The sequence below is a fragment of the Anguilla rostrata genome, chromosome 7 (genome assembly GCF_018555375.3).
Source record: "Anguilla rostrata isolate EN2019 chromosome 7, ASM1855537v3, whole genome shotgun sequence".
Lineage (NCBI taxonomy): Eukaryota > Metazoa > Chordata > Actinopteri > Anguilliformes > Anguillidae > Anguilla > Anguilla rostrata.
Genome location: NC_057939.1, coordinates 46043204 through 46055766, shown reverse-complemented (window position 1 = coordinate 46055766; position 12563 = coordinate 46043204). Strand labels below are relative to the sequence as shown.

The following is a 12563-nucleotide window of genomic DNA, read 5'->3' as shown; positions in this document are numbered from 1 at the left end:
GGTCAAGAAAAAATTTCACAGTGCAGTGGGGGGTTTTGTGTGAATAATCTGTGTATGTGTGAGTGAAATCCTTTACCCTGGCACACTGCGCTTTCTATACACAAGATGAGTACCACTCACATACACACACACACATATTATACATCTCCTGTCATGCTTTGGGGAAACACATCCTTTGTCACAGAGGGAGTCGTTGTAGGGTGCTTGTGTGAGGCGCTGGTGGAGTCACACCACAGTGAGTCTCTACGGCGCTGGTGGCCACTTCTCTCTTCTTCTTCTTCCTGATCTGTCTCTACTGTGCGAACCGGATTAGAATCCGGTGCCAGGCGGGCTGTGCCCGGCGCTGGGAGAACCCTGGCACTGGTGCCAGTCAGAGTCCGTAAGGAAGAGCCGGCCATTTTCCCTGTATGAGGCTGACACAAACTCCTGAGGGGAAGATCAGTTCATTTCCTCATTTCCCGTCTTCCCTTCAGCACTCTGATCTGCAGCGGGCCCATCCACAGCAGGCCCAACCCCAAGGCTAACCACACCACCATAGATGCAGAGCAGTTGCTCAGCCTCCCATGTGGCGGGCTTGCGCATGTCCTTGTGAGTGAGCCCCCTATGGGCCCGGAGGTCACAGTGCATTGCTGTGCGGGTTCTCCTTCTCCTCCTTTCCCCGCCCATCTCAGTACATGTCCCTGTAGATCTCCTGCAGGAGCGGGTGGAGGGAGGTGTCCTCAGTCTTCTTGATCTCCTGCACCAGCTGGGCGTGTTCCGTCACCAGCTGCCTTAGGTCGGCCAGTTTCTGCAGGAGCCTGGGGAACAGGAAGGAGTCGTCCGGGTGGTTCGCCAGCAGGTGGAGCTGGAGGACCTGCACGATGTTCTCCTGCATGCGCTCGATGTACGGCACGTTCACCAGGCCCGGCCGGTCTACGACAAAGACGGTGGAACAAGTCACAAGAACAAGACAGTTACAATGCAATCTAATGGAGAATGGTGTCCACAAGATCTAGTCAGTTTGTAACCGTGTATGTTAATTTACGACACTGTGTTGAAGTCAAACAATGTTAATATACGAATACTAAATGAATTCTCAAGAAGCATACAGGCATTAAGCAAAACAATTATTTTGACATAGTAAAGAGACACGTTCATTTTAATGCTAACAAAATGGAGCAGATTATCTGTGTGCTCTTAGGCAGGCAGTTCCCGCAACACTGGTCATGGAGAGTCACATGGTTCTGCTGGGATCCCCAACAGAGTCAGAGTGTTCTGCCGGGGTCCCCAACAATTTAAACTGCACTTTCACTGATGAATTCAATGCTATACTTTAGTGAAAACCAGCAGACCCTACAGCTCTCCAGGACCAGGTTTGGGCACTTCAGCAGACCCTAAAAAAAGCCCCTCATGAGGCCACGCCCTCCACCCCCCCCCATACCTCCGCAGCAGATGATGGCGGCTACGAAAAGCGCCAGGTCGCTGTCGTCCAGCTCCAGGGCGTTGAACTTCATGGCGAACTGGAACTTGGGCTCCATCATGTCGCTGAAGGGCCGCCGCAGGCTCTTCAGGAACTCGCGGGTGATGAAGCCGTTGCCGTAGGCGACCAGCAGCCCGTCCTTGTTCATGCTGGAGGCCAGCATGGCGAACATGGCCTCGTAGACGCCGTACTTGAGCAGGGTCACCTGGTCGTTGAGGTCCAGCTCGGAGAAGCCCGGCACCGACTTGGCGAACTCGGTGAGCTCTGTGACCGTCTCCACGGAGGTGCACTGGCAGCAGTGGAAGAGCCGGACCTCGGCCTCCCGGTTCTGCAGGCCCCCCGCCGTCCCCACCATCTTGGCCACCAGCGTCTGCTCGGCCAGCTGGAGGGTGTCCATGTCGTGGATGACGAAGGGCTGCCAAGAGCCAGAGGAGACTGTTTCAGGATCAGTGCATTCATTGACAAATATGGGCACCGACACTAACAATGGCCAAGGGAGACTGACCCAGGATCAGTTCATCAATGAACATGTCCATAGATACAAGGGCTGCCAGGGGCCAAAGAAGATCAATACTGTTCTTAATAACCTGGAGTCTGTATAACTCTAATAAACACATTAATGGTGCTTATTAGCACAAATCACCTTTTCTACTTTGTGGCACGAAAAATTACATTTTTATAAACAGAAATCACCAAGCAAATCTAGCAAATTCAATCAGCTTTTCACTGATATTTCCATATCTGTGGCAAACAGCTACTTTAGAGTAGCAGAGCCAGTCCATTCGCTTATGCTGAATGCTCAGATTATAACCCCCTTTTAATTATAACAACGTTCAATTAAAGCTGTGGTCAAGCAGAAGCAGCCTGGGGGGGGGGGGGGGGAGCACGTGTCCCGGTAGCCAGAGTTTTCATGCAGGTTATTTACCGCGGGGAAGGAAAACAATGACGGACCGAGCGGCGGAGCTCCTGGCCCGGAGTGACCGCAGCGAGACAGGAAACGGGGATCGTCCCGGGCCATAAATTACACCGAATACATTCTGTTCTTTTTTTAGGGGTGGAGGAGGACCATAAATCAGAAATATCCCATCCCACAAAGATAGGGGGTGGGGGTGGGGGTGGTGATCCAGACTATAAAAATACGCTACGATCACCACTTTCCCGTTTTCTCTCTGTGAGTGCTTTGGCACGCAACACCTAGTTAAAACAATGAAATGGTTCACATCAGCATTGATACATAAGTACATAAATATACACTGTAATACATAAATATAGACCACAAACGTTTACCGGCCTTTTATAGTTCTTTTTGTGGATATTTCATACTGCGCCCGCACGCTCAGGAGCGCAGGCTCGCAGCCTGTACTGTAAACAACTGTGCACACACTCACGCCTCCACAGTCTAACACAGGCAGCCAAGTACCACTGAGATATCAGAGCACGCCAAGTCAGCATATTCACGCACAAACTCACACACACATGCACACTCATGCACAGACACACACACACATTCAAACTCACACACACACTCACAAATACACACACAAACAAATGCAAGGGCGCACACACAAACACACACATGCAAAACTCACGTACATGCTCACACAAATTTAAGCTCACACTCACGCACACAGATTCAAACACACACACTTGCACACACACACACAAATGCATGCACACACACACACACACAGACACACACACACGCGCACACACAGACTTGTGCAAACAAATCCACACATACACATGCATTCACAGACATAGATGCATGCACATGCACACAATACATAAACAATTGTTTTGGCAGCCAACATGCATGCTCTGTAAAATTTGTTAAATTGCTCTTTTGTATAAAATAAGTCACTATCACACAAATATTGGCCAGTGGGCGTTGAGATAGAAGATCTGTTTCAGTTTGTGGTATTTCACGTCACATGACCTTGTTTTCCTTCATGCAGTCAAGCAGAAGAGAGGAAACAGGAAGAGAGAGCAGTGAAATACTGTAGCCCCTGGGACTCTGCTGCACAGACTCAAATGAATCCTTTCAGTTCAATTAATTAAACCTGACCAGAGGCCCTACTGTAGAATGACAGGCAGAAAAGAGCTAGACGTGTGTGTGTGTGTGTGTGTGTGTGTGTGTGCGCATGTGTGCATGTGTCTGAGGCCAAAGATGCCCTGAAAATGCTTTCTCTGCTCAGCCTAAAATCAACAGTAGCATCTGAATTGGTAATTAACTGCTGTACTATAAAGGGCCTTTAGTTGTGGGCCAACCATTAATATAAACTGAAATTACTAAATTCAGCTTGATAAAACTGCCTTATGAAGTCCTTGTAAAATACTGGTAAACATACCAACAGCTCCAATAATGCCAACACCCACAAGAAAGTTAAATGAAGCACAGATACTATGACAACGAAAAAAGATTATGTGATAGAAGAATTCATAAATGTACAAATTGGTTATCTGACAGAGGAATCCCTCATCCTTAATCATCTTACGGGAAGCGATGCGTTCCCATGAGCATTTAAAGAGATTGTTCATGCAACACTGGGAGAGCGTGACAAATGATGGCCCCCGCTTTGTAAGTATTATGGAACAGACTGTATGAAATATCTTTTTTCCCTCCATATGGCAGATATGATTTCTTCGTCCTTATGCTTCCTAACCATCTGTGAATCGTCCTGGACTTGGAAGTGCGCTACACGTATAAATCTCCGATCGTTCACACACATGCACGCAGACACACAGACATGCAGACACACACACAACAAACTCAGGAGACCATTCAGTGCACACACACACACACAACAAGCTCAGGAGACCATGCACGCAAGCACATACACACTCAACACTCACACGTGTGAACACACGTGCACACACGCACACGCACACGCACACGCACACACACAAAGGTGCAGAACGTTCCAGGAGGCTCACCGGATTGCTGGTCTTGCCGGACAGTATGCTTCGCGCTTTGGACTTGTTCATGTTGAAGTTCTTCAGGTAGGAGTCGTAGATCTGCTTGGCCAGCGTCTTCTGATCGGCCACCCGGGGGTTCTCTTCCTCCCCCTTCTCCCCCGTGAGAATCTCCGCCTTCAGCTTCAGCTTCTCCGACTGGGGCATCCGCCCGAAACGGATCGCTACAGAGGGGGTGGCAGAGGTCAGGTCCCGGGGGTAACCCCCACAGATACACGCCACTCACCGTCAGCACCAGTATTGTGTGTGAAAGTGAGCTGGGAGTGAATTTCAATTCAGACAACTCAAGAAATTACTAAAATTAATTCATTTCATTTTTGAAATCCACATACATGGAATATTATGGACATTTTTTTTTTTTCGATTCATGAATTGAGCACCGGTTCTTTTCATCTGAACAGACTGAACCGAAATGAGATTGACCCCCAATGAATATGATGGGGAAGACGGGTAGCGTGGCTAGCAGGAGATCTGTGCACTGTGTGGGACAGCTGAGGAACAGGGAAAGACACATCTGCTGTTTTTCCATAGAGGGGTTCCAGCGGTGCTAAAACAGCCCCGTCCCTCTCAGACGGCTTAACCCAGAGCCTAACCGATTAGGCCCGCTACGCAATGAACCCATCCACCCTGAGATACAGCACCTGCACACTGACACATCACTACAGCAACACACTGATACAGCACCTGCACACTGACACATCACTACAGCAACACACTGATACAGCACCTGCACACTGACACATCACTACAGCAACACACTGATACAGCACCTGCACACTGACACATCACTACAGAAACACACTGATACAGCACCTGCACACTGACACATCACTACAGCAACACACTGATACAGCACCTGCACACTGACACATCACTACAGCAACACACTGATACAGCACCTGCACACTGACACATCACTACAGAAACACACTGATACAGCACCTGCAGCCTGACACATCACTACAGCAACACACTGATACAGCACTGCACGTGCCACTCATGCATACAGCAACACCTGCATTAAGCATGCACACTGACACATCACTACAGCAACACACTGATACAGCACCTGCACACTGACACATCACTACAGAACACACTGATACAGCACCTGCACACTGACACATCACTACAGAAACACACTGATACAGCACCTGCACACTGACACATCACTACAGAAACACACTGATACAGCACCTGCACACTGACACATCACTACAGAAACACACTGATACAGCACCTGCACACTGACACATCACTACAGAAACACACTGATACAGCACCTGCAGCCTGACACATCACTACAGCAACACACTGATACAGCACCTGCACACTGACACATCACTACAGCAACACACTGATACAGCACCTGCACACTGACACATCACTACAGCAACACACTGATACAGCACCTGCACACTGACACATCACTACCACAACACACTGATAGAGCACCTGCACACTGACACATCGCTACAGCAACACACTGATACAGCACCTGCACACTGACACATCACTACCACAACACACTGATACAGCACCTGCACACTGACACATCACTACAGCAACACACTGATACAGCACCTGCACACTGACACATCACTACAGCAACACACTGATACAGCACCTGCACACTGACACATCACTACAGCAACACACTGATACAGCACCTGCACACTGACACATCACTACAGCAACACACTGATACAGCACCTGCACACTGACACATCACTACAGCAACACACTGATACAGCACCTGCAGCCTGACACATCACTACAGAAACACACTGATACAGCACCTGCACACTGACACATCACTACAGAAACACACTGATACAGCACCTGCACACTGACACATCACTACAGCAACACACTGATACAGCACCTGCACACTGACACATCACTACAGCAACACACTGATACAGCACCTGCACACTGACACATCCTGACACACTGATACAGCCTTATGCTTACGTTTCCCACTCTACTGGCACTGTGTTCACGCACCTTTCCATTTATTAAAAAAAAGACAAGCTATTCTCTCACTTTGTTTTGCAGGGCTTGTGGCTCGTGCCTCTAAGATGGCACGGGTTTGACTGCAGTTCCATCTCCCATCTCAAGCTGCAGTGCTAACTCTCCAGCCATGTGAATGGGCCCTTGTGTAAGCCCAATTTGGCTAAGAAGAGCTGAATTTCTTAAAGTGTAAAACTGAGCACTGTGATGGACAGGTGACTGTCTGCGCCCCTCCCGTATTTTGGGTAAAGATGACTAGGATGCATTCCTCTGGGCGGAGCTATTGCTGGCTGGGGTAGGGGGGTGGGGTTGGGGGGAGCTGGAGCATATCATTACAAGTGGAACGGGCTTCTGAACGTGACAGGTCATTGAGTTTGCCTACTGCTCGGAAAGATGACCTTCTCCCCCGTGCACCCAGCTCCCCTACTGACAGATGTCAGCTGACAGTGGCTGTGACCTCCTATGTTACAGCAAGGTATAAATACAACGGGTCACATGACCAGCAGATCGGCGGGGGTCATCTGTAATCCTCCTAAGATGGGGGTGAGCGGGTTCGACTGCCGTCACCCGACCACAGACCACCTCCAAAAAAATCTCCTTTCTGTTATCCGCAGAGTAACTGGATCCAGAATCAATAAGAACAGAGCTCTGTATTCAGAAAGGCCCTGAGGCTCGCTTTAGCATCAACACTGACCGCAGCGAGAAAAGCAAAAGCAGTGTAAACACTGCTCAAACAGAAAAGAATGGGGGTTACTCTATTATTTACACCTACATTCAAAAAAGAAAAGCTCATATGAGTGTGAAATATGACTTACAATTTTATATCCATCCATTCCTTATCTAACCCGCTTATTCCTGGTCAGGGTGGGTCGCAGGGGGTGCTGGAGCCTATCCCAGCATGCATTGAGCAAGGGGCAGGAATACACCCTGGACACGTCACCAATCCATTGCAGGGCACACAGACCATCCACTTACCATTCACTCACACACTTATACCTAGGGGCAATTTAGACTCTCCAATGAACCAAACCTGCATGTCTTTGGACTGTGGGAGGACACCGGACTACACGGAGGAAGCCCACATGAACTTGGGATTCCATGAAGAAAGGCTGCAACTTTATAACTTTTTTTATTCTTATTAAAAAGGCAGCTATTCTAACTTCCCAGAGAAACTTGTGTAAATTTCAGTGTTAGTTTCCCAGTCATCTCCGTTTGCTACTGGTTTTGTTGCTAATCCTAATTTACCCAGGAGTAAAAGTTCTTCCCATTGGCTGGGACTGGGTTCCGCCGGCCGGGATTGGCTCACCGTTGTGGGACATGCCCACTGACAGGCACTTCTGGAAGCGGCAGTACTGGCACTTATTGCGATTCTTCTTCTGGATCTTGCAGCTGCGTTCGCACTTCTCGTATTCCAGTTTCAGCCGGATTGTCCTCCTGAAGAAGCCCTGCAGGTGGAACCAGATCATACTGAGGCACAGTGTGAGAGAACAGGAACCACATCTAAAGAGTTACATATTTAACCCCTTTGCAGAGCAGGTTTTTGGAATGTTTTTTCAAAACTTTCAGTGTTCTAGAACTCTGTTGCTTTCATTTACCAGTAGTGATTGTGACATCCGCATTCAGTTAAGAACATTCCCACACATATTTGTGATCTTGCACCTTAGAGGGTTAAATGACACACTAAACCCAGATCTAAGGGGGGAATCATATAGATGGTGAAAGAAACACTGGCCTTGTAACAGCTTTAGGTTTAACCAGGAGCACAGAAAGTGCTGCCAGGTTATGGTGGTCACAACCACATACAGAACATTCAAGCTGAACAGGCTATGCCAACACTGTCAGCTCATCACAGTCCCTCCTATCCCGCTGTACAACAGCTCCCATAAACGCACGGGACCCGCAGAGCGGCAAAAAAGAACAAGGTGTCATTACTGCGGGTGCGTCAGACCAGTCTGCGAAACGCGGATCATGTGAGCGGAAACACGCTACGCGTCCATTTTTCCACCCCGCCGCAGAACAGCGGCATTCTGGGAAAAGAACATAAGCGGGGTCGCTGTAAACGAGAGCGTGTGATGATAGCCAGCTGGGAAGAACAGAAAAACATGAGGGGGGGGGGGGGGGAGGGCGAAGAGGGAAAACTGAAGAACATATTTAGCTGTCGACATGCTGGGGCCTTTTCCATTGTTACGAAAGACAGGTTAGCACAAGAATCCTTGCAATTACAGCTACAAGGTCACTGACCCACTAAGCTGATATGCTCAGTCATAAACCTGGAGTAAAGTCACTGTTCAGTATGTGAGGAGTTAGGTTAAAGTAAGGACACTTCAGTATGTGTGGAGTTAGGTTAAAGTAAGGACACTGTTCAGTATGTTTGGAGTAAGGTTAAAGTAAGGACACTGTTCAGTATGTGTGGAGTAAGGTTAAAGTAAGGACACTGCTCAGTATGTGTGGAGTAAGGTTAAAGTAAGGTCAGTATGTGTCAAGTAAGGTTATAGTAAAAACACTACTCCGTGTGTCTGGAGTAAGGTTATTGTAAAGATACAGTTCTGTGTGTTTTAGCAAAGAGGCCCCTGCTCAGGGCCTGATAAAGAATAAAATGCGATTGGGCACTTGTTGATGACATCAGCAATCACATTGCCAGTTCTATTTACTCCCAGAGGTCACCACAGAGGAGGCATGAAGTGGCATCATGTGAGCAAAAGTGTGGAGCTACTGTACAGTGTGTGTGTGTGTGTGTGTGTGCCTGTGCCTGTGCCTGTGTGTGTGTGTGTGTGTGAGTGTGTGTGTACATGTTGACTTTATCATGGACTGCTAAGAGCCCGGATATCTTGCAAAGATAACAATACAGTAGAACTGCTCCAGGGATTCGTACATTACATGGGTCTCCGGATACACAGAGGCATTAGACAACACACTGACAGTTTCATTCACACACACACACACACACACAGTATTATACACACACACACATACACACAGTATTATTCACGTGCACACACACACATAGTATTAATGATATGACCATGTGCGGTGCAGTCCTCAAGCCATATACAAGTCCCCCTACGTGGCTGTGGGTTCAATTCCCCCACTACGGCACCTTCTGAGCTTTGATTGATCTCTTCTCTGTCTGTCGCCCTTCCTGCTTTCTCCCCGTCCAAATAAAGCAAGAAATAAAAAAGAAAAAAGAGGAAAGGAGGTCAGACTGGCTGCTCTCTTTTTTTTTATAAAAAAAAAAGAGGCTAATTAGCATTTCCAGCAGAACCAGACCGCCTCTGCACCCGACACGGTTACGACATTCTGCACACGAGCGCAGTCTCACAGGAGCACGCCAAACAGCCCAAACACGCCAGAGGCATGTTCCGTGCACGCCGAACGTCAAACCCGCTTTTAACGAGCCCGCGGAGACAACGTTGCACGCCCCCCCCCCGCAGACAACGAGACGCTCGGATGCCAAAACGAGCTGGCGGGCTAAACATAGCCGCACGTGTGTGTGTGTGCGATCATTTCCATTGTGAAGAACCCCGCCTTCCCCAGATACAGGGCGGCTAATCTGTGACTCGGTGGTAAACAAAGTCAAAAGGTCTCTGGGACGTCTCGAAATGCGCGGTATGAGCGAGAACGGCCAGAATGTCACCCCTTCTTGTTTGGGGGGGGGGGGGGAGACAAGGTTAATGGGCCATCATAACAACTTAGTCTGTGTACTTACAGTCAGGTCATCCAAAGTCAAGTCCAAAATAGAATCAGACGGTTGGTCAGTAGGGAAGTAGGCGGCGTTTTCTCTCGGAGTAGCCATCTTTGTTTATAGAGCTGAATATTATTACAGAAGCAGCTCGGGTCATGTATCTTACTCAAAGTTACAACAGGACTGCCCCAGCTTGGGGTCCAAACCTGCAACCACTGAGTTACAAGTCCAATTAACTAACTGTTTAACTACACTGCCACCAAATTATAATTAGGCCACGTGTATTGTGGATTGTTGAGTTATTTCCTCTTACATTGCCCCTGTTCTGCATGGAGAGAGGTCATGTCAATAACACTCAAATATTTTTTTGTTCTTTGAATATTTTTCTAGCCTTGATTTAAAAATTTTTTTATTTTTATTTGGACAGTCCACTTGTAATTCTAGGTTACTCTCATTGCCGTACAACCAGAAAAGCACAGACAGGTAAGCACAGGTGCCCAACTGACCAATGGGAGTGGGGGGGGGGGGGGTCACTCTTGCAAGCTGAGATAAGGAAAATCCCGCAGATCGGAACCCCCCCCCCAATCCCTGGGCGGCACTACAGCCAATTACGCGTCTCCCTCACAGTCGGCACGGCTACGATGCGGATTCTGTTCCAGGCACACGCCGGAACGCAAGGTCTTCGCAGGGTGAGCCAGCGAGCGGGACACAGACGGCACACAGGCTGTTCAGGCGTGAACCCCGTCCACCGCAGAGAACGGCAACAAGCTGGCGTGACGAAAACAACAACGTCAAGCGTAGCCTGGCCAGGGGGGATTCAAAATACAGCTGAGGAAACCAACAGATTCCCCCTGCCTGGCCTGGCTTTCAGGACGTGAGAACATCTTTCCCTTCTCTTCGAAGGGACACAAGCGCAAACCAGGACCCAGGGTCACCACTGGAGTAACACCCAGAGTGAGGGGACGGCCACAGATTCTGGAGGGCGACCAGATATTCAGCTCCGGCGATCTTAACGTCAGGAAGTTTTGGTCAATCATAGAGACACAACTACACGGCAGTTTACAGTGCTGTATTTACAGTACAGAACATCCTTTGGCACATATCCCTATAATCATTGCTTAATGAGCGATAACCTCATCGTTTTTCACATTGACAATAGTCATTTCAGATAAAGTGCATTCTGATTAAGCAAGCCAAAATCTGCAGTCAGTGAATCATCCTCTTCCTTTCTAAATGGACCATAAATATGAATGTCAGTCATGACACATTGTTGTTATCCGTGAACATCACTGCATAACACGTTTCAACAACCATGCCCACAAATCAATGTGCAAATATGTAATTACTTATCGTCAAGTCACTGCACTTGCACAACGTGAGGAGAGTTAATGTACAGTATGTGTCTTTAGGCTGTCCTGGCACAGCGCCACTGGAAAACTAAACTACAGGCAGTACAGGTATGATCACATGGTCCTCCTCGACTGTTTTTAAACCTTTAATGTAGCGAAGGTGACTGCCCCCATTCCGACCTGGCTGAACCCAGACACGGGCCCCTCCCCTCCGCGCTGGAACATAGCGGTCATGTAAACAGAGACGCCACGGAAACAGCGTCAAGCCCGTCAGGCGAACTCACGCGCTACTTACGGCAGCGCAGTGAGAAACAAGCGTGTCACCTGACCGCACAACGCACTAAATGACACACTGCCCTGAACGCCACACAGATGACCCAGCGCTAGCCTACCATGCTGTGTGATCACGCATTAAGTCTACACGCTGGTTCTGTACAGTGCGTAGGGTCTACACGCTGGTTCTGTACAGTGCGTAGGGTCTACACGCTGGCCCTGTACAGTGTGTAAGGTCTACATGCTGGTTCTGTACAGTGCGTAAGGTCTACACGCTGACTCTGTACAGTGCGTAGAGTATACACACTGGCTCTGTACAGTGCGTAGGGTCTACACACTGGTTCTGTACAGTGCGTAGAGTCTACACTCTGGCCCTGTACAGTGCGTAGAGTCTACACGCTGGCTCTGTACAGTGCGTAGGGTCTACACACTGGTTCTGTACAGTGCGTAGGGTCTACACGCTCGTCGCACACTCACCTTGCAGCCCTCGCAGGCGTGCACACCGTAGTGGTACCCCGAGGCGCGGTCGGCGCACACCCTGCACTCCAGGGTGAGGGGACCCGACGGGAACTCCTCCTGCCCCGCCTGCCCCCCGAACCCCCCCGAGGAGGGGCTGGAGGCTGGAGTCAGAGCATCTGCAGGAGACACAACCACACGCACATTAACACACGCATACACATGCATCAACACAGACACATGCGCACACACACGCACGCGCAGGCACACACAGATGCAGACACAGACACGCACACACACATCAACAGACACACACACACACAGCACACGCACACACACACACACGTGCGCGCATGCA

At 49.0% G+C, this 12563-nt stretch overlaps 1 protein-coding gene across 1 annotated transcript in view; it reads right to left on the bottom strand.

The window, feature by feature from the left end:
* Nucleotides 1-519: 519 nt before the first annotated feature.
* The window catches only part of pparab (peroxisome proliferator-activated receptor alpha b), a 33870-nt gene continuing 21826 nt past the window's right edge, over nt 520-12563 (bottom strand). The window contains exons 3-7 of the mRNA XM_064344694.1: nt 12227-12384; nt 7752-7890; nt 4394-4596; nt 1421-1874; nt 520-912 (exon numbers count right to left, since the gene is read on the bottom strand). Of these exons, the coding sequence (XP_064200764.1) occupies nt 668-912; nt 1421-1874; nt 4394-4596; nt 7752-7890; nt 12227-12384 (1199 nt within the window). The 3' untranslated portion in view covers nt 520-667. The remainder of the gene's footprint in view (nt 913-1420; nt 1875-4393; nt 4597-7751; nt 7891-12226; nt 12385-12563) is intronic.